The sequence below is a fragment of the Poeciliopsis prolifica genome, unplaced genomic scaffold (genome assembly GCF_027474105.1).
Source record: "Poeciliopsis prolifica strain line A6 unplaced genomic scaffold, Auburn_PproV2 SCAFFOLD120, whole genome shotgun sequence".
NCBI lineage: Eukaryota > Metazoa > Chordata > Actinopteri > Cyprinodontiformes > Poeciliidae > Poeciliopsis > Poeciliopsis prolifica.
In genome coordinates this window covers 110,049-136,237 of record NW_026562495.1, presented here as the reverse complement: position 1 = coordinate 136,237, position 26,189 = coordinate 110,049, and the positions used below count along the sequence as shown (strand labels likewise).

The following is a 26,189-nucleotide window of genomic DNA, read 5'->3' as shown; positions in this document are numbered from 1 at the left end:
CATATTTTATCACCTTAAAACTGGAAACTTCCATATAGTCTGGAGGGTTTATGTCATAGGTCAACACAAAGGAAGGTAACTTGGTTTTCAAAATGTTTAACAAGTAAAATATTATAACTGTGGCGCACATTTATAGTTAGTTGCTTTGGAGATTCTTAATAGATTTCATGTCTGGACTTTGACTAGGCCATCCTAACACATAAATATGCTTTGATCTAAACTCCGTTCCTCGAGGGTCAGAGTCCGGCTGCGTTTAGACACCTCTGCTTCAACATACCTATATTTAATAATTAGGTCAATTGTAGGGCTCTGTAAAAGACCACTGCATGCTGAGGAGTTCAGGTGTACTGACTCAGGGACAGATCTAAAAGTTGCAAGAGGCCAGTCTTTTAGGACTATAGAGCTCGGCAACCCCGGATCTAAACCATTTTGTGGCAGCTCTGGCTGCATGTTGAACCTCCATCTCAAATTCTTTGCAGCCTCTGATAAGTTTTCTTCCAGTGGTTTATTGACTCTAGCAGATTTACTTCAGTCTCTGCTGGAGGAAAGCATGATGCTGCCGCCGCCATGACCATCAGGATGATGGGTCAAGTCTAGTCTGTTCTTACACTTTATTTTCCTGCACGGTTTGTCGGTCACTGGTATATTAGAAAAACAAAAACTTCCATACAGCATGATGATGTCACCACCACGTTTTACAGTGGGTGTGGTGTTTATTTTAATCACACATAATGTTTTGCATGGAACCGGCAAGCTCACTTTTCATCCCACGAGGGAAGAGCACCTTCTTCCTCTGCATGGCTTATGGAAACTTTCAGCTTTTCTTTCTTCTTGCCACATTTCCAGACAGGCCAGATTTGGGGATTGCCCATGTGATAATCGCCCCATCAACAGATTATCCCACCTCAGCTGTGGATCTCTGAAGTTTATTCAGAGCTACCAGAACTGTCTGATTAATGCTTTCCTTGTCAGCTTAGGTGGGTTGCCATGTCTTGGAGGATTTGCCAAATTCTTCTCAAGGCGTGGGATCTTGTTTCACAATCTAACTCTGATTTAAACACGTCTCCACCACTTCCTCCCTGACCTGCTGTGTTCCTTGGTCTTCATGATGCTGCTTGTTCACCAATATTGTCTGGAAAACCTCTCAGAACAGTCAGATTAGTAAAATAAACAGGTAGACTCTTCTTACTTAATAGATAACTTCTAAAGGCTGTTGTTGGGTATCAGAATAAAAGGTGGTTGGGATCAAATCCCATCACAATTTAAGGTTTTTGTTTGAAAAAAAAATATAAAAACACACATTATTTTCCTTCCTTTGTGCTGATCTATCACATAAAATCACTCTAAAATACATGACACAACGCAAAAGAGGATTATGAATACTTTTGCAAAGCACTGTTGAGCCACACACAACACAGCAGCAATCCCAACGAAAAATAAATATTACCACACAACGAGAAAGCAGATCAAGCAAACAAAAGACTAAACAAACAGGCCACAGTGAACGATCTGAGCAAAAATCACACCGCTCGAGCGATGCCGGCGCTCAACGGGTGCGCACAGGGGAAGTACACAAAGGAGTGGGAGCTAATGAGGAGAATGGCACAAGATGAAAATGAGACAGAGCCAAAGGGGAAAACTGGAAAAGGCATGCGGAGGCAGAGAGAGGAGGCGGCAGCGGGGGCTGCTGGGAGAGAAAACTGATCTCACGAACGTGTAAAAAGACAGGACGAGAGTGATTTCCAATTCTGACATTTATTAGATCTATTCAGTCACAGGTACAGAGTTTATTGGCAGTGATTATCTACAACAGGCACCTAGAGAAGGAAGCGAGCGAGCCAGATAAGAAATGACGGGCACTTCAACAATGTCACTGACCAATGACTATTTTCCTACTGCTCAGATTGCTGCAACATGAGCCGACAAAGTTTGGTGACTCACTGCTTTTAAAGAGTTGTGAAGGAAAGAAATTTTAGAAAAGGAAAAAAAAAAAAAAATCTCTGATGGTGACATTGTTGAGTTGCTCTGAACTAGAAGTGGTGGAATGGAGAGGAACACAGCATTTGTTTGTAATGGCTGTTCAGGAATTCCAGTTTCATGGCTCCGGATTACTTTCGCAGCTAATATCACCACTTTCAGTTGTTCAGCTGGTCTCAACTCTACTTTTCAGGACAACATTAATTGTGCAACAAATACTGATCAGAAAACCTGTATGTATTTCTTTTTGTTTGTTTGTTTTCATAAATCATAAGACCTGTAAACAAATCACATTTGCATGCACCCGAAACTATAAAACAAAGTGGAAATATATCCAGCTGGGGAGATCCTAGTCACATGTTCAACCCCAAAAGTTTGCAGCAAGTTTGGACTTTTTCAGGTAAACGTCACTCACGAGAGAAAATATACACATCACTATTTACAGGAGTGTCATAAGGATCACACACACACACACACACACACACGCGCCCACAGACGTTGAGTTAAACCGATCAGGCAAATTGAGGGAGTCAACATCAATTTGTCATTAAAGTGCGTCAGTCGGTATAGAAGGAGTTTTGCCATAACAGTGGTACTATTGTGACCACACTATACACACATGCAAGTACAGTTGTATTCAAAGTAATATCAGTCCAACTTCATGAACCAAATGAATCACAGTTTATCTATAGAAAGAAAAAAAATTCTATATCGAAAACACGGCCATAGCCTTGTTTTCGATATAGAAAGTTTTTGTGTAGGAGAGTAACAGGAAATCCACCAGATGAATCAGTCATGACATGCATGCTGCTGATTCTGTGTAACTGTGTTTCCATTGAATAGCAGCGTGGAGTTCAATCAGTGAGGACAGTCATTGAGTGAACGAACGGGAGTCAAATAGGAGTGTTTTATTTAAGAACAAAGGCTGAAAATGTTGCAAATAGAAGAAAAAATTATGTCATAAAGTTGACTGGAGAGGAGGAAACACTTAAAGAAGAGGTGAAATGATGCAAAACTATTGATTAAATAATAGTCACAATTTTTCAGCCACTGCTACATCCAGATTGATCAAAGATGATATCGAGTTGCTTGCGAACACTGAAACAATGACAGACTGAAATGCTATAGACAAAAGGCTCCTGCAAAGTCCTAACATTGAAAAAAAGACTTTTAACTAAACACTGAACTAGCCTAAAGAGAAATGATGCAACATTTTATTGGCTGATCAAACCAAGATCATCCTTTCACGTTTTGGGAAACTTGACCCCAAAGAGCTGAATTCAAGCCACAACAGGCCATGTCTATCACAATGTCAAAACGCTTGGAGAGTTCATGTTGCGCTATGTCATTGTATTTCCTTGTCAGGAAATACAATGACAATTGGTGGCCTTGTTATTTCTTGCTGAAACAAGAAGAAAGGTTTGGCATTGGTCTGGGTTTCAGACCAACACCATTAACATTTATTAGCAGCCAGTCCAAACGCAGAACTTTAAAACTTATGAGGTGATGTTAAGCATGCTGTGGCTGAGACTTCACCAATAAAAGCAAATGAGACCATAGTGTGGGCTTGAAAATTTGGCCGGATGTGCAAGAAGAAAGGTTGACTCTATGTGAAGCATATTTGAAAACTAGATATAAAACTAAGATTAGTTTGGTGGTTCAAGGTGCGTCCACAATCGTTTTAAATTTCTACGGTCGATCCTTGATTTTGTGAAGTTCTGTTTTAATTAAATATTCTTTTTCTCCACTTCCCGTAGAGTGAGAACAGATTTACTAATTATTATTTATTCATCCTGTAATTTGTAATATAATATAAAGGGTTCATGAATCATTAAACTAAAAACACTGTTATTAATTTGAACACAACTGCACACATACACACACACACTCACACTCACACAGTACTGGTTTATTACTGGTTTGTAGAAATACCTGAACTGGACTTTCCCTCTCCACCTGTGTCTTGGGACCGGGAGCAGGGTGTCGGTGGGGTGAAGTTGGCCTCAGGGAGGCTGCTCTCCAGGGACGGGAAGGATGAAAGCGAAGGGGGTAACAGAGTACTGTTGGGGCTGCTGATGTCGCCCTCACCCACGAGGGTCAGGTCGGCGTGGGCGTCCTCTTCCACCGTGCGGAGGCTCGGCCGGGAGTCAGGGGGCCGGGGAATGGGGGAGAGGTGGGTGCCAAACGTAGAGTGGCGGGGGGGAGGCAGCAGGCACCGCCTGGACGCTGAGTGTCCGTTGGCGCTGGAACTGAGGGAGGAGTCTAGACTCTCCGAGCGCAGAGCGGCTGTGAGGGACCCGCGGGGCGGCCCGCCGTTCTCTCGCCCCGGCTTCAGGGAGGCCGGGGTGGAACAGGCCAGGTCGGAGGAGACAGAGCAGGAGGAGGTGGGTGGTGTCAGGCGGAGGAAGTCTGGAAGCACCAGGTCTTCTTTTTTCAGAAGTCCGCGCTGGTCGTTGGCTCGGGTGCTCTGGGCTCGGCTTAGCAGCTCAAAGAATTCTAGAACAACAACAAGTTTTCCTTCACTTTGGCTTTTCAAATGGATCAGAGATGTTAGTTGGTCTGTAAAAGCGCTGTAGCCACCTCCCATCAGACACAGATCCTTATCAGTTAGTCCAGAGGCAAAAGCAAAGCACAGAAGTCCACCAAAAGTTAAAATAACAGAAAAGAGAAATCAAGATAAAGGGGGGCATTTACCTTCAGCTTCATCTATATTTATCTTTTTCTGTTTTCTCTTTTCCTCTGGGAGTGCTGAGGCTGGTCCAGCCGCTCTCACAGAAATGTCCTTTGGTGCTGACCTCTCATCTCCCTGCAGATGCAACAATAACAATGCACTCTGTTAGGGGATGGAGGCGTGGGGTGGGTTTGGGTTGGGTGTGGTCGCAAGAGGGAAGCTAAGCACCAGCTGCTAAGCGCTTTACTGAGCAGAGTCCTGATTTACTCAACCCCCGTTCAATAGCAGAGCTCTTCCATCTGTCGGCTTCGTGTCTTTACTGATCTAAACCTTGTTTTGGTTTTTTTTCTGTTGTGCTTTTTTTTTTTTATTGACGCAGTTCTTTAAAGCAGGGAAAATGTGAATGAGTGCATCAGCAATAGATTGATTAAGAGTGGGGAATAACAGAAAACACCGACAGATCAGCATCAAGTGAGTGTTAATAAAGACCCTGAAGTAATGATGAACTTGGCAGAAGCAGCACAGCAATAGGAGAGGACAAAACAACACCAGCATAGAACCCATTTCTCTAGACATGTATAAGGTAAAATGTGTCTCTAGTACTCACTGCAGCAGAAAAACTCCTGGTCGGAGGGTGGCCTTTTATGGAGGAAGACTTGGATTTTTCTATTTGACAAACATGGAGAGGAGGCATTAAAATTCATCAGATTGAAAAGAGGCAGAAGCAGTGGACACTTGAGATAGATCTCATTCTGTAAAACCGAACCGTGCCTCGCTTGGACTACTTAACGTTTTGTCTCAGTGGAGGAAAATGGTTTTCAGAATGATTTGCATTAAGAGAATGAAAAATTTGCTGTGGTGAGGACTCCAGCAGCAATTGAAGTGCTAAGAAGTATCTGTATTAGTAAAGTAACACAGTTTGTGTTTACATAAAAAAAGAGAACTACAGAGAAAAACAAATCTTCAAATGAGCCACACCACAATCACATACAAACAGGCTGATTAATCAACATTCAAATGGACGGTCCGATTGAACCAAATGGGCTCTGGGCTGAACCACTTCAACATAAAGGGAGGAATAAGATTAAAAAGCTAAAAGCAGCTTATTCACAGGGTAGCCAAGAGCATGGGCATAAGGCAAAATAATAAAGAGAAATCACGTGAACTCTTAAAAAATAAACAAAAATGTAGTTCTATACTAACATAAAAATGATCAACTAATTTGGGAATTCATTGTTAACTGGAATCTATAAACTAAAAAGGGGCCATTGGCTGAAAAAGCAACATACTCAGAGCAGTAATTAAGCCAAAACCTTACAAAAAATATAAAGCTTTTGCAGTTAAGATAAAAAAAACAACTGTTTATATAGTAAAACAGCATAGCTTTATCTTCACCTGGTTCAAATTCTATAAAAAAAAAGAAAAACCAATTAATAATTTAACCAATTATTAATTGGTTAAAAAAAAGAAACAAAACATCTGTCGTGCATGGTACTGATGGTCAGAAGTAATGAGTAATTTTTTTTGTTACATTTGTATCTTTTGCTACAAGTCTAGACAATAAAATGCTTATTTTCTTATTTAGAAAATGGATTATTTGAATTTTTAATGTATTTCTAATATTGTATACAAAATGCTTCTAAATCTGATTAATCTTTAGATTAATCAGATTTAAATAATCAATAGAAGAAGAATTGTGAGTTACAGCCCTACTTTAATTATTTGACACCAGAGGTGACACAAAGTTTTGTACATTAGTTTTATCTCATTAAATTATCAAATAAAAACATAAATACAACATAGAATCACTCACAAAATTCAATAAAAGATACGTCCTCAAGCATGCCTGTAGGAATTAAAAGCATCGGGCTATTTAGAGGTATTTTAAGGGGGAACTAGTGTCGGATGACTCACCTTTCCCTGAACATGGGTCTGCCCGCTCCAGCACAACACGCAGGCCGTCCAGACTCGATATGGGGGCCCCCAAATCCAGCGGTTCGGTCTCTCCGCTCTAATACCAAACACAGCGTGTTAGCCTCTTCATCTGTTGCTCGGTAAATACCTCACAGAATGTGGCTGATATTTGTCTGTGATTTATTTATAAGCCCTCTTTCAGCTTTGGTCTACTGCATAAATGCAGTTATAATGCCTGGAAGCCCGCAGGACTAAAATAAACCTGACAGGGGTTAATGAGTGGGCCAAAGAGTCGGCATGTTTGAGGGGTGTCGTCATTCTTAATTGTAGCCCTGCTGCTCCATCTTCACATGCTGGGCTGAGTCAGAGCTCTAACCACCATGTAAAGATGGAAAAGGATGTGGTCGTCTCCCTCCCCCCCTGACCATGATACTCCACCCTTATTGCACAGGCCGCTGTGTCTCAAAGCATTAAAGCATTGTCGAGAACTCACTATTTTGGCCACCAGATCACTTAGATTCAGGCCGTATTTGGCCACCACGGGACGGAGGACCTCTGTGACTGGTTTCGTGGGTTTGGCTTTGAGACCCACGGAGCGATTAATTGGCACCAAGTCCAACCTAAAGCAAACACACGGCGAGAGTTACGGAGAATCCAGCTGAAACAGTAACAAGACAGGAATTAAATTAAAGTTTTATACCGAAACAAAGTGCGCTTCTCCAGTCTTAGGTCTCGTGAGCAAAGAGTCATGCAGTCTTGATCTAAAACTAGAGGCTAGAGGAAGGAAATGTTGGATTAGATTCTGTTTGAATTTGTCTTACCAAATTAGAAAAGGCTCATCTATCTTAATAAGTTGAAAAAAATCTTTCCTAACCTTCTCTCCTCCCACGAGGAACAGATCCACAGCAGCAATGTTGACGCAGATGTTGCGACACAGATCTTGGAGGACCTCTCTGATGGAAGCGCCGGGCCGCAGGGTGATGGAGGAGCAGGAGCCGTCGGGCAGCAGCACACTGCAGTGTCTGGACGAGCGCTCCCACGCGCCGACTGAGTGGCGATTGTCAGACTGAGGACACAGGATTCATAAAACCAGACGTTTTATCGCTCACCTCTGTTTAGATTGCGCAAGAAAAACAGTGTGTGGGCTTAAGCAAATTGGAAAAAAAAGATCAAATTCTCGCCTATTACGATTAAATCATGGTATTTTGAGCTCCGCGTTTCCATGGCGATCTGACCAGAGGGAACTTACCTCCATTTTGGCAGCAGAGACAGAACTGGGGATCTCCAGACTGGCGCTTGACGACAGGGAGCCCTGAGACTCTCTTCGACCGTTACTGCCCCAAAAGTCTGCAAGACAACAGAGGATGAGCCTGACGAAGAAAACGTCTTCAGGTTCATAACACTGGTTCACCTCCGTAAAAATTCATCAGTCAAGAGGTTATTGGTTTTGTTTTGAATTTCAGAAGTTTGCACATAGTAAGACAACTTTAAACAATTTTTAGATCAATTGACGAGATCATAGTTTCATGAGCTTCTGATACAGTATTGATGTATTTTAGGAAATGTTCCTTTTGTGCCATTTTGGAAAAAGAAAACAGAAAAAATGTAAAGGAAGAGAGATATCAATGTTAATATATGTCCAAAGAATTATGTGTAAATTATGTTGGTTTATAGCAACATTATGTTTAAATAAAAAGGGTGAACATTGCAAGCCTTCCCAAATGTTAAGTACATGGTTGGCAGCGTTATGTTATGGTTGTTTTGTTGCAAAAACAGGCAAAAGTAAGAAAAATAATTCTGACAAATACTAAAGAAATGAAAGATATGTTCTTTATCTGAAGAAAGTTCAACAAAATCTGTAAAATATATATATATGTCTTGCATTATTCTGAAATGTAGAAAACAGAAATAAATCTTGTAATCCTTCAAATTTTTCATCCTACATGAAAGTACTACATTAACTATAATTTAGAAAAGCTGCATTATTTTAACTTTTTGTGAGTAAATCAGATAAACCACCAATAAAAACGGTTATAGGTGTAATTGTGATTTTAAGATCAAGTGTTATGAATACTTTTGCTTTGTCTGCAGCAAATGAACATTTAGCCTTAGGGTAAATAATTAAGAACAATTAAGAATGCTAAGGGTTTCAGCAAGCAGAGCACAACGGTCACTAATTCCCACCCAGATTAATGTCTCCAATGTCTTTCTTCTTTGGTCCCTTCCCAAAGCTCCTGTTGCGAGACCAGGAGAAGAAGATGCCACGCTTCTTATCTGCGCTCTCGTCCTTGGTGTCTTCATTAAATGATTTCCCTGATCTCTGCTTTCTGATATCCTGTGTGTGGAAAAAACAAAAATCACGTATTACCCTTGACTCTGGACATGTGCTAAAGATGCCAAAAATGACACTTGCACTTGTAGAGTGTCTGAGTTAAAAAAAAAAAATTATAAAAATTGCTACCTTTTTGGGAGTGGAGAGGGTGGAGCGGTCAGAGCTGGCGCTGTGTTTGGAGGGCGCGGGGCTACAGGGGATGTGGTAGGGGTCCGGCATCGGCTGACCGTCCTCCTCAGCGCGCAGACACTCCAGGTAGAGGGAGGACTTCAGAAAACGCGAGTAGCTGTCGAACTTCATCAGATTAAAGATCTAAGGACACACAAAGAACAGAGAGAAATTGAACATTTGGAGTCTAATAATATCCTGAGTCTGAAGACAAAAAGAACAAAGAAGAAAGGCAGTCTCAGTAATGACATGCAGTTCCAGCTGATGTTATGACAGCAGTCTTAACTGTCCACATGTAATCATGCTAATCAGCTATTTGGAAATACACAGATCCTTGACTGCATGTCTATGGCCCCCTGTCTGCATAATGCGTGTTGGATTCTCTGTGGGTGTATGCCAGTTTGTGTTTATCTCTCTGGTAAAGCCTCTGAGCCTTTCTGTAAACAAACCCAGATGGCCACCAAAAAAAAGAAAGAAAAAAAAAACCCAATATGCTTCCACAAAGCGAATTGAGGCTAGATGAGAACAAACCCCCGAGAACACATGGAATCCCTCCTGCATTAATGCTTTCCAGAAGATGCCTTCACTACCAACAGCTGACTCCTTCAAACAACACGGCCTACATTAAACGCGCAGGGGTTCTAGTACCTGTAGCTGCTGGGTCTTGAACATTTCAGGCTGAGGTGAGGTGAGGACGTCGTCTGCCAGCTGGGCCTGGCTGTCGATGTTAACTGGCATGGTGGCCTTGCTGGACAGGAAGCTGTTGTAGATCTCCCCCGCTCTCTGGGACAGCTGCAGGCAGCAGAGTTGGTGAGGTTAGCTGCTGCTTCACATGGTCGTATTTAAATATTGGTGACAAAACCTCGCAAAGTCTAAGAAACCACTTTTTGCTCCAATTCTCTAACAGTGAACTTAGGAGATTTATTACAATCTTCCTATACTTTTGTAGGTCCATATTTTTGGTTTTTAAACAGCAAGTCCTTTGTCTGTATTTGGATCATTTTAAAAATAAGATTTAATAATGATATTTTTCTACTAAGTTCGGGCTCACAAAGGACAGACAGACAAATGGGAAATGATGATGCAGAAATGTAAAAATGATCTTAAAATACAATTTATTTTTCATAGTGCTATTTCTATTTAACTTTTTTAGCTTTCCCATTTTTAATAGCAGCTAAGTGTAAAGTCTTTGTGTCTCATCATATTTAAAACCCAATGAACAGGGTATCTTGGAGTACCTCCTAAAAGCTCACTGATGAACTTCAAAAAGTAGAATAAGGCAGAAAAAATTAATTGGACCAATTATGACTACTGAAATCATTGTCAACTGATTTACTAATTGAGTAATTGTTTAATGGAGTATTCAGAACCAGGCAATTTACTGAAAAAAAAACACACAAAAAAACAATTTATTCACAGTAGTAATTAAGTGAAAACTGTATAAAAAAATATTAATCTACTGTCCTGTAACTTCTATAACAAATTTTTGTCACTGGTGCCAATAAGTGTGGAGGGCTCTGTATGTCACATCAAGTATCATCCCTACAATAAGCAGCATCTGGTTTCATCTGTAACTGCTCTTACCTGCTTTTTGTCAGTTGCAGGGACATGACTGAAGTATTCACAGGCCTGCCAGAACAAGATATTCTCCTCACTGAACTCTTTCTTGAGAAATTCCTGTGGAGGCAAACCAGAGGTTTTATATAATCGGAAGCAGCCGATTGTTTTCTTGTCTTATCCAGAGCTGTTGCTGTTGAAACCATTAGTGAGGGCAGAAATTACTGGGTGCAACATATGAAGACTGGTGTATTGTAAGTGTGGGCGCAGGATGGTGTGGGCGAGAGAAGCTGATCAGTGTGGAGGGAGGCGGATCTCTGAAGCCAGCACTTATTGCCGAGCTTTCTGAAGGTGTTATGGGCTACGTTCAATGAAACATCTTTAGTGTGGGAGGACAAAGTACAGTATAACAAAGGTGGCTTTGCTTAAAAGGATGACTTCTGATCAACTATTCTGATGTGGAACCATTTGCAAATTCCAACACCCAATGCATGACTATGTAGACAAGTACATTGTTGGCACTGACTTTGTTTAACTTCAGAAGTCAACTCAAATTTCTTCATAAAGTACATGACATTTAGCAAATGCAAACCACAAAGGTATAAAATCATAACAAGCCAATTCCTCCAAGGAATCATACAAACCAGAATTGTTGAATCATTATTGCCAGAATTCTGAACAATCTTTCTCCACAAAGAACCAATTGAACAAGAAAATGTTTTCTCACACTGATTTATAGCATATGTCGCAGAACACTTGGAAAAACTTTGTTAATTCAGTCAGAGAAACTTTATATCAACTTACCGAGAAGTAACGCACACCCACGGGGTCCTGGAGAAGCCGCTCGAAGCAGGAGGACCAGCCAGCCACCCGGTGATCTGCGGACCCACGATGGCCGCTGGCCCCTGGAAGACTGCCATTGCTGGTTAGGCTGCTATGACTGCAGCATCCCTGCAGCTGGATTCCACTGTAGTCTGCAAGAAGCAAAATGTAACGGGAAAGAGGAAACCCAGAAATTGTATTTACTTAAAACCCTTGAGTGTTATTGATTACACACAGTCAATGAAATAAAAAAAGGATAGTCATTGTTCCATGACTATTAGACAGAGCATACGGATCCATGCACAAACCTTCACATCCTTGAAGATGTGTTAAAAAGCCTTTCAATAAAATATTTTTTACAGACTTTTTCCTATCAAAACTCCCAGAAATAATATAGACCAGAATTTACATAAATGGAACTTATATGAACACTCTATCCAAGCAATCTGTGATATTGTACACATAGATATTTAAGTGGAAGTTGAAAAGTTATATATCGAGCAACTTTAAAATAAACGCAACTGAAATTTTTAGATTTTTGTAGATCGGAATAGTAATTTTCATTTCCATTTTTTCCAGGGTGCAATGTTGTGTTTAGTTTGGAGTCACAGCTTGGCTCTGAGAATTGTGCCACGCAGGTATGAAACACATTTAATTGTGAGTCTGAGGAGCAGTGTGGTTTGCTAATTGTTGGGGCGCTACTATCAGCAACACAAGAAGAAAACAACATACTTCTTTCACTTTCCCTCGCCGCGACTACAATCTGCAAGGGGTGAAGTTTCCAACCAGAATTCAGAAAGTCTGACATTTGAGTATAAATGGAGTTCACCAAACCATTACCTGACAAAGAGCACCATAATGCTAAAAAATGGGAAAGACAAAAAAAAATGTGCCATCGAAATAAGACAGATATGTTGGGAAACAGTAACTATGTTAATAATTAAAAAGTTTTAAACAACGAGAACAAATGAGGCTGAATGATGATTATATAAAAAAAGATGGTAAAGGAAATAATGATAAAAAAAAACTTACAAAGCAGTAAGCAGCATCTTAGGGTCACCAAGGCTGCATAGCAACTGCATATTTTAAGCCCTACTGTTGGAATAATTGTTTTGTTATCATTCTTACATTGGTAGTTATAATAGATTTAGTATTCACATTCACAAGTCTATGAGGTTTGGCAATGATTATGGAGGGTGCTAAATGTCCAATCCTTTCCTGACTGTTTATATTGCTTCTATAGTTTCCTAAACAACAGCAGTCTAAAACTATATAAGTACTTAAATCACCGCTTCATTACAAGCAAGGATTTCTTCAAAATTGCACCCTGAGGTTTGCAGTTGCTGTCCTGCTCGTCAATTTCATAGCACAGAACAGAAAATTTAGAGTGGACTAATAAAAAATAGAAAGTAAAAAAACAAAACAGCAGATGTTGCTATAGAAACAGAGAAACAAAAAGAGCATCATAAAAGGAGCAGAAAGTGGGTTGGGGGTTGTGGCTGATTATAGGGACAGAAGGAGAAAGAGCGGGCAACTATTTAGCAACTGGTGGGTGACTAAAGTAGCACCTTAGACTGAGAAGTACCTGCTATCATGACGGCAGATGGCCACTTGAGAGCTGTGGGCAGACCAAACAAGGGGAGCTCAGTGAAAACAAAAAGGTCACAGTGGAGCTGGTTACAGATGCACCGTCGTTCTCATTCTGAGCAGTTAACTGGTCGCCATGGCACAACAGAATTTAGGTTTATGGCTGGTCTCAAAAACACACACCTGCTTTTGCTTGTTTGTTTCTTTAAGGGCAGCTATGCATGTCTTCATGCTTCTAATACGCAAGCAGAAGTGGGGAGGCTTTACAGCAGTTCATCTATGACCTTGTGAAATAATAATAAAAAAAACAAACATCATAAATAGTAGCCGAGATCAGAGAGTATGACTCAGGCCTCAGTGCGACCTTTTAAACCCACTGTGAGTGTGAGTTCCTTTGACTCAGTAGGGGTGTTTTTAAAACTACATACAGAAACTTGGTGTGGGTTTATTTATTTCAACACCATAAAACCATCTGTTAGATTGTGTTACGGAGAGCGGCTGTTTAAGTATAGCTGACAAGCCATTTGCTCGAGTTTACTAAACAGACTGAAATCTTTTTTATTGCAGTTTCAGCAAAGATTTTTACAGTATTATCACCATACATGTAGAAAGATGTCATTACGCTGTGAGTTTGTAGCTTAGGTGAATAAAAACTAACAGTTAATCATTCAGTTTTTGTGTGTTTCTATTGTCTGGATTGCGTTGAGCTGTACAACTTTACGGAGACGTTCATTCGTGGCTGTTTTCGCGTTTATTGCGCTGTTTCTATTAGTTTCGATGTTTGCTATTTTCTGGAGCGCAATGCGAAGCTTGACGTCATTCAGAGGTCATATTAACCTGACATTAACAAAGACACAGCAGGACGAATGGATAGGGAGGGTCCAGCTAAAATATCAGACAAATTTTGGGGTTCATGTCTGTTTATTAAGCCCAAAAACCGCAACCCGTGAATTATTAAATTTGCAAGCAACTTAAAAACAAACAAACAAACAAGCCCTAAACCACTTATAATAGCCGAACTTGGCAAGCAAATTTTCAGCAACAAAATTAATCTCCCTCTTCCCTCCATTGTTTATGTTTCTGTCGCTGCTAATACTGTCGCATAGAAACGACAGTCACTCCCCAACGCACATAGAGGAAGTAAAATTTAATTACAAAAGAAAATTGTAACTCAGTGATTTCGATAAGTAATTGTAATCTGACTACTAGATTTGAAATAGCAACGCGTTAGATTACTCGTTCCTGAAAAAAGTCGTCCGACGTCAGTAACGCGTTACTAACTAACATGTTACTGACGTCACTGGTTATGACTGATTTAAACTATTTAAACCAAACGCAAACTGATGTATTTGATTCAAGTTTCAGTGTCAGTAAGCTGTCTAAAATAAAATCACAAAAACAAAACGTATGCCAGAAGCTACTAAACAGAAAAATTTTTTTTAGAACATTCCTAATATTCACATTCTCTTGAATATTCACTCTTGAGACTCCTTAACGGAATGCTAGCTTGAATAACTGCGTATATAATGTACAAAAAAAAGGTGTGCCATTTTAATGTGCTTGTAGTGTAAATTATTTAAGAATGCTCACGGTACAAAGATGAGAAAAAAAGTGTTATTCCATTTTAAAGAAATCAAAACTGGCCAAAACTATTATTGGCAGGTCAGCTTCCATCAGTGTAATTTTGTGTAACAACAAGGATGTTGATTAGCTTTCAAAAACAGAAGAAAGCTAAACAGCATTGGGCTACATTGGCATGGATCGGTTACTTACATCAAGGACATTGATAGAGATTGACTGTGTGGAGAATAGAGTAAAACAGAGCTGCCCCAGTACCCTGCTAGTGAGCTGGCTGAAAGAAAGCAACTATAATTTCCTTACACTTACTAAAAAGACTAATTTTGCGGCTTGGAAAGAGCTACAATCCCAATATGTGGAGACTGAATGGGTCCAGGACATTTCCATTATCAATGTAACTCTACTGTTGATCCACAGCTGCAAAGCTACAAAATGATTCACAAGCTGTTTTTTAAATGTCTCATGCAATTTCTTTGTGCAATAACTGATACTGTGGTATTTTTCCTCAAGGTTACTATGGTGTGAGAATCTTGGACTGTCCCACGCCTCACTCCATAGATATCAATATTTCAAGTTTATGTTTGTTTTGAATAGCTAAAATTCATTAACACGTCAAAGCAGCTGTTAGTGTTCCACTTCTCTGAGTATTTCTTCATTTTGCGACCTTCTTGCTGAGTTATCACATCTGTCTACATTAAGTAAAGAAACTAATCTTGACAACTTTTGGAGAGAATCTCTTCAGAGAATCCAAACTATTGCTTTAATGCACCATGACCGAAGCTGAGGGATCTTCCTTACAACTCTTAAGGAGCCAGCTTTAAAGGGTCTGAGCCACATCAGCAGTAATAAAAGGAGGCCAGCTGAAATCTTTGCAGCAGACTTGAGAGTGCTGCCAAAATCGCTATAAAAAGCGACGACCAGACAGCATGGGCGCTAACCCGGCAGGAACCCCAAACACCCTCAACAAACATCCTTTGTTAATGAGGCAAGCTGCCTGCAGTGAACACACCATCCCCAGAGAGGGACATTTATTAGTCCGTTTTTTTTTTTATCATTTCGTAAAACACGGCCTAATAATGAACAAAACACAGAATGCTGGTGAACCTGCAAGAGTTTTACTGAGTGAATAAAAAGGATAGATATAAGGAGAGCTTAGGATTTACATTGGATTGATTTTTACATAGAAAAAATAAGTTGTACTCACCACCATCTGAAGAAGCTGCAGACTGAAAGAGAACAAAGAGAGACATGAATGAGAGGCTGCCCTCATGACCCACAGTGCTAAGAGAAGAGACTGAAGCCTGCTCTGCTAGTAGAGTTTCCTCTGGAATCACAACCAGCTACTTTGAGGTGTGTGTTTCCCTGGTTTGCTTTCTGGAAGTGTGAGTCTGCACCTTCCACCAGTCCGCTCGATTGTTCGTGGGTGGACCATTGGCCTCTATGACACATATACACACACACCCCTTTCCTCCCCTCCTTGAAGCGCATTCCTGCTCAATGCAGGCACAAGGACAAGGACTCATCAAGGCTGTCTACTTGAGAGGCCATGGGTCCTCTTTTTACTTGCTAATGCAGGGAGTGAGTGACCCGTGTCCCTGAGCAATCGCACAAGGTAGCCATGGCAGCCAAATGTTGAATCCTCCACAGTTATTTGCATGACTGTTTCGAAATCCAACATCCACAGTCATTTTTGTTCTTTTCCCTTAGTGTAGAAGTTTTTTCTAGCTCCTCTTTCTGTTTTCTGGGTCCTTCGGCGTTGTGTAACTGTAAACTGAAGTCGTTTTCACACGTCAGTGGAGGTGTTATTCCTACATCAGAAAAGATTCCAGCAAAAAGGCTTACTGCAATAATCACACCTTCACACATTCGCAGCCCATCAAGAATTGGGGATTAGGCTTCCGAGCTGTCAGTAATAAGCATTTCTGTATTGTCGTTAAAATCAAACTTTGCAGATACTTGTAATGTCTGAGAGAGGACAAAAGCATGACACAGCAGCACTTCACCGTGAATGTTGCAACATGAATTTGCTCTGATAAAATCTTTCTACTTCCAGTGACAACACTTAAAAGAAAATAAACTTTGTTTTTATAATATTCTAAAAAAAATAAAGGACAATTTTAATAAAATTACTTCTGTAATTTTTTTTGTGCAAGCTGAGGAACACTCTAAGCCCAAACTGTCAAGCTGTTTTCACCATTATTTTTAAATGCTTGGAAGAATATCCTGGGTCTCGGTTCAAGAAAGCTCGCAGAGGATTGCTGCGTTGGAGGACACAATCTGAAACGGAGAGACTATTTGCAGAGGGGTATTTTCTGATCTGCCACTTCAAAGTGAGAATATGCAAAACTGAGAAAATGCATAAACAAGGTTTTTCTTTTACAGGTTTTATGTGGAACACAGACATTTACCCTTTTCAAGAGCTGGGATGTTAAAAAAAAGAAGTAAAGCGAAAGCTGTCAGAGAACTAATTTGACAACTAAATACTAAAATGATTTCACGTGAACTTCTGTGTAGACGCAAAGGCCCTCTGAAGGCACACCGGGGGATGACGTTCGGTTCTATTCCAGGACTGGCCACATGTAAAATCTCAATCAGACACAAACCACCAAACCACTAATTGCGTGTCACAGCCTCTTTTACAACCGTGCTGCTGAATCCACCCTTACAATCGTCAACACCCAAAAACCGCTTCTTCTGTGGTGGGTAAGCATGTGTTCAATAATCATAGGAGGGGAGGACCAACATGAAGAACACCCCGAAACAGAAGAGACAAGCAGAAAGAGGAGAGAGAGAGGGAGAGAGAGAAAAAGAAAGAGAGAGAACACCCACTACATCTGTTTGTCCCTCTGGGTCTAAAAATGGCAAAACCTCAAGCTCTGAATCCACACGGGCAGAGTTCACTCTGGAGAACAGGGCAGACATCTTGTCACACAGCGCGACGTCAACTTTGGTTTTGGCCGAGCGAAAGGCCCACAGGTTAAACGCTGAAATTATGAGGTGGTGTTTTAGCAGTTAGAAATGCCTCAAGGGTCAAGGGCCTGTAACAGAAATTGTAATACTTACTTTGTGCAAGAGCAGAGGTTGCTCAGAAAAGAGTGGGAGAGTTCCAGTTAATCACGCCGTTCTGATACATGGAGTTGATGCAATGTCTCATTGTTGTAGCTGTACTCATGCCAGAGACATAAAACAAGTCTAAAGATCGAACAGCTGACAATAAATAAAGTTCAGCTTCTATGGAAACTTGGCTGTGCTAGCTATTTGATTAGCATTGGCTTAGCTTTCAGCATGAGAAAATGCTCCATTTCACCCGAGAATTTATTTAAAAGTTAAAAGGAGAAAATAATATATACCAGGATTTCTGTAGTATGTGAAAAGTAAACCAATATTTTTGTAAAAATACGTTATGTGTGGTTTATTTTACAAAGATATCCTAATTGGTATCTTCCTATTTTATCAGTGCTGATTGGTGGTCAAAAGGTATAATATTTTACTGATCAGTGAAAGCATTACACCGAAGTGCTACCACATCAGGCTGACACCAACACTGTTTGGTGTGGATGTGGAAACCGAAAAAAAACCCTTAATGTTAACTAAGAGGAATTGCAGAGATCTAAAAAGCTATGTAAATCATTACTAAGTTTTGGGAGACATGATAAATGTCTTCCATTAAGGCTGAGAGAGAGCAAAACTTTCAGAAGGTAACAGGCAGAGTGACCAAAGTAAAGTTATAGTATTCTGTTTCAGTATTTGAAGCTTTCAGCCTTTGTCTCTTATAAATTGGTACTGTTGGCAGTAAATGATATACATTTTCTGAAAGGATACTCAGATTGTTGTTTTGACAATACTACGAGTGCTAAATGCTAACAGAACTACTTATAATAGGAAATTTGTTGCCATTTTAAAGAACAGCCATTTAATTTCTTTTCCTAGATTTTGAAACCAAGAATAATAAAACTTTAGTGAAAAGAGAATGGATAAATTTTCTTCTATGAGATGTTCATATCTGTGTGTAATTATGTAAAAACCCAACCTACTGAAGGAGAAGTAGATTTTTGTTAAATTGCTGACCCATTTTGTGTAATCTTTTTGTGGAAATTATTTTCCATGAAAAAACTAAACTGAAGAAAATCATATACTTCAAAAGCTTTGTTCATTCTACATCATTTTTCACCAAATTTATTAAGATAAATATGAAAGATTTACAGAGGAATCTGGAGGCTCCAGATCCCTCCCCTAAAGAGACAATTTATCATTGCATCATTATCATATTTGAAGCTATTTAACCCCAATTAGTTTCCCATGCACCCGCAAGCATTTAAAAGCTATTTTAAAGCCTATTTAAAAGGAACAAACATAGCCTTGGGCTTTGCTACCCACTTTGATGTTACTAAAATATTACCTTGCACTAAGCAAAGGCCAAATGCAGAAAGGGGGGAAGAAGTCCAAGGAGCTCACAAAGAAGATTGTTGGTGTAAAAAGTTAAGATTTAATATCAAGAATATTGCTATAAGAATCCTGCATCCAAACCTTGTGGAATGAAACTCAAAGCTGATGGGAATGATGATCCAAATAATAGGAGAAACACAGAACCATTGAAAACCATCATCAATGGATTTCACTGTCTGGCAGAAAAAGATAGGAGAGCCAAAAAAGACACAAAACAGGAGCTGCATCTGACTAAAAGAACCTAGAATCTGTGCATGGAACCTCAGGTTTCAGAATAACGAGGTAAAGTTTCCTGGGTTGAAATGTATTGTCCTGCGTCAGTCAGCCAAGTCTCAGCAGCAGCTTCTGGTCCCCCAACGAGTTAATGACCCAAAACATGAATGGAATATCACTACAAAAGTTTGAGGAGAAAACACTAAACTTCTTACACGAAAACATGCACTCTGAAGATGTCAAACTTTACATGTGAAAAAGTGTGGTTAGTTGTCACAAAAAAATTATAAGGTCCAAAGTCAATTTGTCATTTCACTTCCTAAAATTTCCAGTTAGTATCTGTAAACAAACCACTTCATACCATTTTACTTGAACCATTGTGTATTAATGCTAAGTACTTTCAAATACTATCTACAGGGTTCCTCTCTCAGTTGTCTTTTAAGTCATTGTATTTTATTAAATCTTTGTATTAGATGCAATTACTATTTACCGTTGTACATTATGAACCCTGACGAAAATATAACAATTTTAAGTGGCTTGCTGGAATTCTTTCTTGTTTTTTTTTTACTCATAATACAACATTTTCTTACAGAAGACAATGAGTAGATTACAGACAATTACTTTAAATTGCCAGTAGTCAAAGCAGGTACAAAGTGTCCCATTTCCAGGGAGGAAATTGTCATTGCAAAATCTCCCAAAGCAGACAGGACCAAACCTCCACAGCGGAAGGGACAAAATAATCAGGACCTTGTAAAGTCAGCAGATTACTTAATGGTAGTGATAGCAGTATAAGAAATCACAAAATTTTATTTGTATTGAGTAAGGAATAAAAAAAGGTTTTTTTAACTGGTTACAGTAGTCTATATTTTGACTAAAGCGATGACAGTCACCACTTGTCCATATGTTCTCTTCCACAGTTGGCACCTCTAATAACAAACTTCTCAGTGTGGGTGGCTCTGTAGCATTTACAAGACAGTAGTTTAAAGTCTAGCTGGGAGAAATAGCTGGACTGCTCAGAGGTCAAATAAACGGATAACATGCTCGATTTGAAAAGCCTATGATTTGGCTTTTAGTTCGGAAAGGCTTCTCTGTGATCTTCCGACCATATGGCTAAAATCATAAACACACCACAAGGTGTATTAGTGTAGGGCATCACTCAGAGACAAAGGTGGCAAAAGTATGAAATGAGTAGAAAGGAAAAGTAAACAAATTGTTGAGAAAATCTTGGAAACATTAAATGCACAAGCACCACTCCCTCACTGGGTATCTCAGAAGTTTCAAAAGAGACTTATATTATCTTTAAGACTTTGGGGTATTTACCCATTACCTATACTAATTTTTGCACACTTTGATGTACTCAGACATTTCAAAACTAAACTTTGACTCAGGCCGAGGCTGATTCCAACACGTCACTAACAACCGCAGCTCCCTGTCGATACAGACAGCTGTTTTAAGTTGGGCAGAGAAAGAGACGAGCGACAGAGACGGAGATTAATGAGAAAAACAGCTGACTAACAAAAGCAGTCTCCTTTCTTCGAACTCTAAAGGAAGAGGAGGCTCAGTCGGAGAGCCTACTGTTTACTTACGGTGTTGAAGTTCCAGCTCCTCTTGAAGGAAAGTCTCTTTTTGAGACTCATTGTTCCCTGGTCTGTTACACTAGAGGCATACAGGCAGAACCTCTGTGTGTGCGTGTGTGTGTGTGTGTGTGTATGCGTGTGTGCATGTGCTAATGCATACCTGAACATTCCCCACCCAAAAACTCGGCAAACCATGTCTGTGCAAGTTGGAGAAAGGGGGAAGAAAGGGAGGGTGAAAGAGGAAGAGACTTGACAAGGTGCTGTACAAAAAAGAAAAAGGAAGAAAGGAAAATCAGAACAAGGAGGGGTTTGGGGCGCTTTCGAAGAGGGAACGAAAGCTTTTCATACTTTGCAGCTGTTGCTATGGCAACCGGCCTCACAATACACACGGTCTCTGTCAAAAGTAGCATGAAGGAATCGGGAAAATTAACCCCCATTTATTCCCGGGCGCAAAATCCACACTCATTATTGAGAAAAAGCAGAGTGGCTTGCCCCCGCTTGCTCCTTTGTCTCCAGTCGGGGCGCTCTCAAAGGGAGAAGAAAACACTGAGTCAGTTTAAATTGAGACCATATGAATTTTTGTTCAATCTAAATGAAAAGTTAGGTTGGATCACAAGCTGAACTCGAGCCTCGTTATCCACCTTCGCGGAGCTTCTCTCCTGCAAACCCAACGCCAGTCGTGTCAATTAGTGCTTTCTGCTTGCAGTTAAGCACAGATAGCACCGAGATCTAAATATATACACATATTTATTCTGAAATAAAAGTCATTCCCTCCACAGCAGGACTCTGCCACCACATTTCTTGAAAATCTGCACAGGGAGCAGTCTCATTTTGAAATAGGCCTCTGGCGTTTAGGATGAGACACTGAACTTGTTGAACATGTAAAAACTCGATGTGATACAGTGTTTATTAACGGCGTTGCAAAGAAGGTGTTTATTCTCAAGATGATTAGGTTTTACCACATCGTAGGAATTAGTGGAAATGGGTGCATTTATAGCTAGAAGCAAGGAGTGCCTTGTCGATCTCTGGAGTTGATGCGGGTAAAAGAACTAGTAGAAAGAGAAGCGACATGAATTATGACTGTTTTAAAGAGGACAATTAAAATGATAAACAAGCTTTTAACTTAAGAGATATGTTTTTAAAGTGACCTTTTAATTGCAAAACAACTAGACTAGATCGTTTTCCATTGCTAATTGTGTATTTATATCTCAGTCACAGGTAGATTACATGGAAGCTGCAGTATGTAGCTTTTGTAAAAAAAAATAACTTTTTCATATTTGTTCAAACTGTCACTCCATTGTGACAGTATGGTGTGAGACACATAATCTATGAAAGAAACCAAGCCCCTTCCTCTGCTTTTTCCCAGTGCTAATTAGAAACAACCAATCAGAGCCAGGAGGCAAGTCTTATCGATGTCAGTCACCCTTGTTGTGGCTCTGGAAATGAAAAAATAAAACAAAAGATTTGCTTTAAAGTGAATCTTTAAGGCGGTGACACACAATTCATCAGAAAACGGCAGAGACGAGGTGAAGCAAAAGTCAACGGGCCAGGACTTAAATCCTTGACGGCCATGTTGAGGACTAGAGGCCTCCATACATCCATTATTAGTTCTCTTTTGCTAGAGCTGTGCCCATATTTTCTTTAATATAAAAATTACATTCTGCAGCTTTAAGCTTGTAGTGTTATGTCCTAAAACGGAAGGAAAAGGTATTTATTAACACTGTTTGATTCATTAATAGATGTATTTTATTTAGTCTGAAAAACTCAGTTTCATGTTTTAAGTTTGAAAAATAGATAGAAAGCTCATTTTTAGTTCCAGTCATACTAATTTGACTGCACTGGTCCTTAAATCAGGACTTCTTTTACCATGATTAAAAATTAAGCTGCAGGTTTTTTCTAAATTTCTCAAGGTGGTTGTTTTTTCAAAAGGCTTCACACATCTTTATCGGGTGATCAATACATGTGAAGACTGCTGTGTCTTTTGGTATCTGAATTCCCCGGCAAGAACAAGCAGAGTACTTTTTAAACCATCCATGCACAGCCTTTTGATTCCTACACGTCTACACAAAGAAAGAAAGAAATGTGCTTGACTCAATCATCAACGTTTCCTACGATTATAAGTGTTCACACCTCCACAATGTTTCAATGAAAGATAAGGGCCGCAGACAGTTTAATGTGCGTGTGTGTAGCTGCACTATGAATAAAACAGCGAGCATCCTTCCTCATCGTCACGATCGGCTGTGGCCAACGGGATTTCAACTCAAAATGTATTAAAGTGAAAATGCTGAGGAGTCACTGTGTCATCCTGCATACCTTTAAATGGCACAGCAGTTTCAAAAAGAACCACCCACACAGAGATCTTCTCAGAGACCTTCCGCTTTGCTGTAAAAACAAGTCGAGCAGAAATGTGCAAATCCTTTTTTTTCCCCCCCTATTTGATAGAGAACACAATTATTTGCTAGATAGCAACACATCACCCAGCAGCTGAAGTTCTTTAAGCTCTTTTGCCATCAAAATTTCACATGTAGGTCTCTGCTCTTGAAATCACACAGAAAAACTGTTGCAGTCTTGTTCTGATGAAAAAGAAGACTTTTCCTAAACGTAGCCTTCGAAAAGCCCTCCACCTTAATATATTGAAGCAAAAGAAGTTGAGCTGAAATTTTTTAATACTTTCAGGGTTTCCCCTCTAAAAGAGGCCACAAATTTACAAAGTCAATTAGTATGCCTTTGATGCGCCCTAGCTGCAGCTGGAAGACTTTATAATTGTGAATTGCACTAGAACAGCTCCTGGTGCTCCGGAAAGCTCTGAGTCTAATGATCCCACTGTGTACTTGAGGCGAGAGCTCTGTATTGTGACACAGAAAGGGAATGAAAATGCTTTCATGTGACGATAACATCTGTCATGTAGTAATTGGAAGCTGAACCCAGTGGTGAGCTGAGTCATCAATAACTGTAGTAACATGAATCTCCAGACACTGAGCGGCCCATTTCCGCCCTGCAGGTCTGATTTTGCCCCCTGACCTCCATCACACAGAAAGCCGACTGCTGCAAGGTGATACATCCAACAGTAGCAAATGTTGTCGTGACAGATCCCTGGCAGCAAAGCAACTTTTTAACTTTACTCCTTGGTGCTTGTGACAGAACATACAAAAAGCGAGCGCAGAGGCTCAACTTGATTCAATCAATTCATGAAACAATTCCAGATAGTGTTCCTGGCATCAATAGTTAGTGGTTGTCACAACGCTTAATTGCATGGTTAGTGTTCCGCCGAGCAGTTCTGACTGCAAAAAGGCTAAAAATAATCAAGGTTTGCTATCAGTGGAAGCAGCTAATCTACCCCAGAAAAAAACAACAAGAAAGAGCCAACTTCCTTTGGAGCGAGGGAGGGTGAGGGTGCGGTAACTGATAAAATGGAAGACACATTTCTTTCCAGATCATGCGAGGATTATGAGAAAGCAAAGAAAATGTAGAGGGTTGGGGACTTTTGAAGCTCTCGATGACATTATTCAATCTTAGACAAACATAATTAATAATCTATCATGAACACCTTAAAATCAAAATGTATTTGATTTTAGAAAATAGTCAAATTTATTGTCTTTTTTATTTATTTATTTTTAATCTGGGCAAATCAAACATTACAAGCAAGTATGCATCTGATTAGCCTTACAACCTTAGCTTACCTAAAAAAATTACTTCTTTTATTTTTCTTCAGCAGTTTCTTAGATTACAATCAGACATGTGTTTCTTTGGATTTCATGTGGTAAATCAACACACAATGGTAAGCATGCTTAGACTTAGTCAGACCTAATGGTGAGCTTCAGTCAGCATCAATATCACATCTTGCTTCAAAATACAAATTAGACTGAGCTCTGAACTTTGATTAGGCCTCCAGGATTTCTTTGAGAATTGAACAGTGTTTAGCTTTATCAATCTTCACATTAACAATGACCAGATTTCCTGACCTTGTTGAAGAAAAGCATCCCCAGCCATCATGGAGATGGTGTGTTCAAGGCAACAGGCAGTGTTTATTTCCCACCACACATAATGTTTAGCAATTAAACTAAAAAGCTGGATTGTGGTCTCATCTGTCCAGGGTACCCTAAAGAATAATAAATCAATATTTTGCAAACAGCAAAATATTGATTTATAATATTGCTATCAATGTTTGCCTCAATATATTCATACATTATCTAGTAAATGTTTTGATGTTGTTTTTTTGTAAAAACAACAACAAAAATTACTTAAATAATTTATCTGAACTCAGACTTTGAAACTGTGATTTTTGGGGTATGTCTGTGAGGGGGGAAAAAAAAGGCTGGTTCCAATAATACACCCATTTTTGATCGCAGTTACTAATATTCTAATATTCACAATATGAGAGGAGGTGATGAAAAGATTTGAGGAAAAAGTCACTCATTGTATCAGATTACCTGAAAAACTCATTTAAACTAATTGCTTTCCTGAACAGATCCTCTTTAAAGTACCTTAAAGGAGCTGAGCGTCCACATGTCTAGCGTTTGGCCATGACCCATGTTAACACTCCAGACCTGCACAGAGAGACATGGCTTTTCCCTTTAATCCCTTCTGTGAGCAAATGGGTTGCTCACAGAGGCGCATGGACGATTTGCATGCAAACACAGGCCAACGTCACACTACGTTTCAGCTCTTAATCCTTCTGATCGTCAGTAATCTACTGCCTATTTCCCAACTCACCCAGGTTCGGCACAGCAGATGGTTAAAGCTCTTCCTCTTTGTCTGGATTAAACTGGAATTATCATAATTTGCAAAGAGCGTTAGGCACTTGTTGCTGAAAATAATAGAACAGAACAATACTTTATTGTCCTTCATTAGGGAAAGTCAGAATAAAAATAGATGAAATAAATTTTAAAAAAGGGCTGACAATGACAGCTGTGGTTGCTATTCAATAAAAGGAGAGGTGAAGTCTGTTCTTTTTGCTCCTCAGGTTGCTGCAGGGTTGGTAACATAAAGCTTTAGCCCATATCAGAACTTCTCAGACTCACCTCAATGTGGGATTTGATCCTAAAAAACCCCGAATACCTCTGCGTGTACTTGCATAGCCTGTAGTCAGACTCAAAACCTTAAAAACTCAAATAGAAATCCAGCTCTATAAGATCTCTGCATGCTGCTGGTAAGCGTATTGAAGGTAGTGTGTCTGACACACTACCTTCAAACAAAAGGCAAAGTGGACCTTCACTACACAAACAGAGTAACTTCAGAGGGAAAGAAAATGCACTCATCACGACCCCTCCCACCACAATTTATTATGGCAGAGAAAGGACTGTGTTGGCAAGAGCCTGGAGGGTCTGAAGTGGATAAACCACATGAA

The 26,189-nt window shown here is 39.8% G+C and overlaps 1 protein-coding gene across 6 annotated transcripts in view; it reads right to left on the bottom strand.

The window, feature by feature from the left end:
• Positions 1 to 26,189, bottom strand: part of rgs12a (regulator of G protein signaling 12a) — a 45,661-nt gene that overhangs the window by 6,510 nt on the left and 12,962 nt on the right. For 3 of the 6 annotated variants that reach the window (XM_055024439.1, XM_055024438.1, XM_055024442.1), the window contains 14 exons: positions 15,811 to 15,832; positions 11,424 to 11,593; positions 10,647 to 10,739; positions 9,711 to 9,854; positions 9,024 to 9,206; positions 8,747 to 8,897; positions 7,812 to 7,909; positions 7,437 to 7,628; positions 7,263 to 7,336; positions 7,056 to 7,182; positions 6,563 to 6,659; positions 5,256 to 5,314; positions 4,672 to 4,783; positions 3,910 to 4,473 (listed from right to left, as the gene is read on the bottom strand). In XM_055024439.1, the coding sequence (XP_054880414.1) occupies positions 3,910 to 4,473; positions 4,672 to 4,783; positions 5,256 to 5,314; positions 6,563 to 6,659; positions 7,056 to 7,182; positions 7,263 to 7,336; positions 7,437 to 7,628; positions 7,812 to 7,909; positions 8,747 to 8,897; positions 9,024 to 9,206; positions 9,711 to 9,854; positions 10,647 to 10,739; positions 11,424 to 11,593; positions 15,811 to 15,832 (2,086 nt within the window). Of the gene's footprint in view, positions 1 to 1,736; positions 4,474 to 4,671; positions 4,784 to 5,255; positions 5,315 to 6,562; positions 6,660 to 7,055; positions 7,183 to 7,262; positions 7,337 to 7,436; positions 7,629 to 7,811; positions 7,910 to 8,746; positions 8,898 to 9,023; positions 9,207 to 9,710; positions 9,855 to 10,646; positions 10,740 to 11,423; positions 11,594 to 13,026; positions 14,472 to 15,810; positions 15,833 to 20,851; positions 20,941 to 26,189 lie in introns of those variants that run through there. The other 3 variants (XM_055024441.1, XM_055024443.1, XM_055024440.1) reach the window with 3 other exon arrangements.